Genomic DNA, 3615 nt, shown 5'->3' with positions numbered 1-3615 from the left:
AAATTCTCCAAGAAAGGAGACTCCACAGCCTCCCTGGGGAGCCTGTTCCAGTGCTCTGGAACCCTGACAGTAAAGAAGTTCTTCCTCATGTTGAGGTGGAACTGCCTGTGCTCCAGCTTGTGAACATTGCCTCGTGGCCTATCGCAGGGCATAAGTGAGAAGAGATTGCCCTTTCCTTCCTGATGTGGGTGAGGGCAGGGGTGGAAGAAAGGGAGTGGGAGAGTTATTTTGCCAGCTTACAAATGTTATACATTTTAAAGGAACATACAAAACCTCAAACTACAGTCTTAGAAGAACTCAGAGTGATCTACGAAATTTGTTACTTCTAATCCAGGACACATGAATGTAATTGTATGGCTTCTGGAAAGTTGCAAAGCTGCCTCTTCCAAAAGATCCTATTCAGAAACCTGTTGAAGAGCTCATTTTTCATGAACACAGCTGTTCTGCAGACAGATAGGCAAATTTTTAAAACTCAGCAGGAGTAGCTAGTATCTTCCTAGTATCTAGGAAATCAGCATTTCTTTCAGCTGAGGCTTTGCACATTTTTCTTAACGTCTTTAGGTGAGCTGTCCTGGGACTCTAGCACCTGGCCAATGTTTGGGAAGCAAAAAAACCAGAAGGTATGACAGCTAAGACACTTTACTGTTCTGAGAAATACAATCAACTGATAGCTTAGATGCAGGGGGCTTACCACAGATGAAATAAACTTGCTTACAAAGGCAGAGGACAAAGGTACATTTGATTTGCAAGTCAAACACTGTATTAAAACCAGTTAGAGCTATTGTTCCACCTCAAAACTGACTATCCACATCTACCAGAGACTATTACATGCAGAAACATGAGGATTAACCACGCTGCAATACCAAGGCCCAGTTTTCTAAGTCCATTAGGTAGGAATCTCAATTCACATTTCTGGGAAAAAGCAGACGTTTTTTTCAACAGCAAAGAGTATCCTTACCCACATATTTGGAATAATATTGACTTGTAAGGGAAATTAATTATATGCATTATAAATAAGTATTGAAAAGGGTAAAAAAGATTGTTTTTTTCCTCATGAGGGCTCTTGCTTTCAAATAAAAGAGACATATACATTCCCCCAAAAGAGCAAAACCTCTGAACTCCCTCATTTGGATGCAATTTATCCATCCTATTTTCTTCCCCTCTGCTTTGCAGATTTTCATAAAGAAATTTATTTCTCCATCCCAGAAGCACTTCATTTAATCCTTTCATCCTAAGTGTTTGTCTCTCCAGTCTCCAGCATGATACACAGGCAAGATGAAAAAGGTCTATCCAAACATTTCACTACTATTCTTTCCCTCAGCTCACCCCTCCACCCCAAGCTGAGCGTTGCTGCATTTTCAAGAGCCCCCCTTCCAAGCTTTGGAGAGCATCAGACTCACGTGAAGTCTTGCAGAATAACTCTGGCAGGCTTAAATGGCACTTCGACATTCTTGTGTTGCACCACCTTCCAGTTGAGAATATTCTCAACATCTTCCTTCTTCACTAGGAACTCATCACAGTTACGGATTGCTGCTTCCAAGAGGACTCGAATAGAAAATGGCAGGCGTGCTGCATGGGTAAGAGGCAAGAAACAAATTCACTTTTTACCTTAGGGCAAACGTCAACAAGTGCAGAGTTCCACGCCTTGGGCAGACAGGTCCTTGACTGCTGTCTCCATATTCACACAAGGCTTTATCCCAAGTTATCAGACACCCTTTTCCAGCCTCCAGTTTTGACAGGAGGTCATCTCCTCTCAATTATTTGAGCAGATTTATTATCCTGGTCCTTGTGAGGCAATAAATATCTCTGCTGAAAGGACTCTTTTCCACAGCTCTTCCATCCTCCACAGCAATACTACTATGAAAACATGCTGGGCTTGCCTCATTTCTCTGCAATTTCCTCTCACTCTTGCCACTGAACAGTCAGATAAATGCATTATGTTAGGAAATGTAATCATCTACCTGATGTGTTGGAAAGCACTGCATTAGTGGTCTAGGCAGATGCTTCTCCAGAGATGGAGAATGAAACTGAACAGCAGTAAGACTGTGAATCTGCTAACCTTCTTTTACTTCAAGATAGAAATACAGACACAGAATACTGTTAGAGCAGTCTTGACAGCTTTACGACAAGCAGTAGGTGGAAAGAAAAAAAAAAAAAAAGGTTCTCTGTCCTCCCTCCCCAAGGCTCCTATAATAGTAGTTGTTTGGTTTCCTCTCAGAATATTTACATTCAAAAATCTCAAGAAGTTTGTCCCAACTTTCTGCACAGAGCCCTCAAGACACTATTGTCATTTAATCACAGTGAGACCTCATTACTGACTACTATCATAAAAAAAACCCCAACTATTATTCAGGACAGTCATTTCAAATACTTTCAGGGGTTTTGGTTCTTTTTTTTTTTTTTCAGTTTTGTTTGGGTTTTGTTGGTTTTTTTAAATCTTCTTCTCCCAACCTGCCCTCTTCTTCTGTTGCCAAGTTATTAATTTTTCTCCTGGATAGTGAGAATTGCCTCCTTTTGTCTTTGAAGTATCCAGAGGTTATCACTGTTGGGATGCCAGAATAGATCAACTGGCATATACTTCTCTATTTCTTAAGACTCATCTATGCTTTTCACACACCGAGTCTGACATTAATTGATTTCTCATTTACACACTATCTGAAACTGCAATGGATATGTTTCCTTTCTGAAAGAGGAATAATACCTAACACAGACAGCTCTAAGCTATGGATAATCACTTTCTACATCAGTGACCTGGATTGTAAGACTTTGACCAGTGCCACATGTTAGATGACTCAGTATATTCAGAAAGTGTCAGAGGAACTGAAGAAAAAGTCTCCTCAGGAAGGATTTTTTTTAGCACTACTCTGTTTAAAGCTGAACAATCTTTCTAGATGATTCAGTCATATCAGTGTCAGGTCCCTTCCAGCCTTTCACAGTAGCACAGCAGTACATGAGAAAACTTGTGCTACTAGTTTCACCCAGTCCTCATCCACTCAAGAAAAACAACACTGCTGTGTGCACAGCATGCCGAGAAAAGACTGCAATCTTGCCAGAAATTCTGTAGTTCTACATTTCCAGAACTAGATTTTGCTAAAATTTTGTTTTCAAGAACCACCCTTTGAATTCACAGTTCACTCTGAAGACCAAGTATGACCCAACGCTGCAATGACTCTTCAGGTTCTGCTCTCCTGACACTGCCAACATACCATATCTCGCATCTTCCAATTTGCTCAGATTAAAGAACTTCTTCAGAGGCTGTTTCGGGTCCAGTGGCTCCACAATCCGTACAAAAGGGTTGCTCATGGTTCTTCAAGATCCTTAGTGCCCCTAAAGCACAAAGGAAAAAAGAAAGCCATTTTCATGACACCCACATAAAAGGCACACGTCCCACAATGTATCTGTCCCACACACAAGGCCCATAGCAGACTGAAAGTCTGCATCAGTCTTCCCCTTTCCCCTACAAATCTACCTGTAACATGTCCTCAGAGATAAAAGGTCTGGAAGAAGGTAAGAGCGTTGTGAAAAATATGGATACACCACATGGTTTACAAAGGAAGTTCAATGACTGCTCTATTCTTTTCTTCACACTGCTTCTAGACAGCCTTTTGTGCCTCT

The 3615-nt window shown here is 41.1% G+C and overlaps 1 protein-coding gene across 1 annotated transcript in view; it reads right to left on the bottom strand.

Moving 5' to 3' along the window:
* ACO1 (aconitase 1, soluble) overlaps window positions 1-3342 on the bottom strand; it is a 24914-nt gene extending 21572 nt beyond the window's left edge. Inside the window, exons 1-2 of the mRNA XM_008940875.1 lie at window positions 3207-3342; window positions 1401-1569 (exon numbers count right to left, since the gene is read on the bottom strand). Coding sequence (XP_008939123.1) covers window positions 1401-1569; window positions 3207-3303 — 266 coding nt within the window. The 5' untranslated portion in view covers window positions 3304-3342. The remainder of the gene's footprint in view (window positions 1-1400; window positions 1570-3206) is intronic.
* Between the last annotated feature and the right edge of the window lie 273 nt (window positions 3343-3615).

This window comes from Merops nubicus, unplaced genomic scaffold (assembly GCF_000691845.1).
Source record: "Merops nubicus isolate BGI_N331 unplaced genomic scaffold, ASM69184v1 scaffold11105, whole genome shotgun sequence".
Lineage (NCBI taxonomy): Eukaryota > Metazoa > Chordata > Aves > Coraciiformes > Meropidae > Merops > Merops nubicus.
This window is presented reverse-complemented; position numbering and strand designations above follow the sequence as displayed.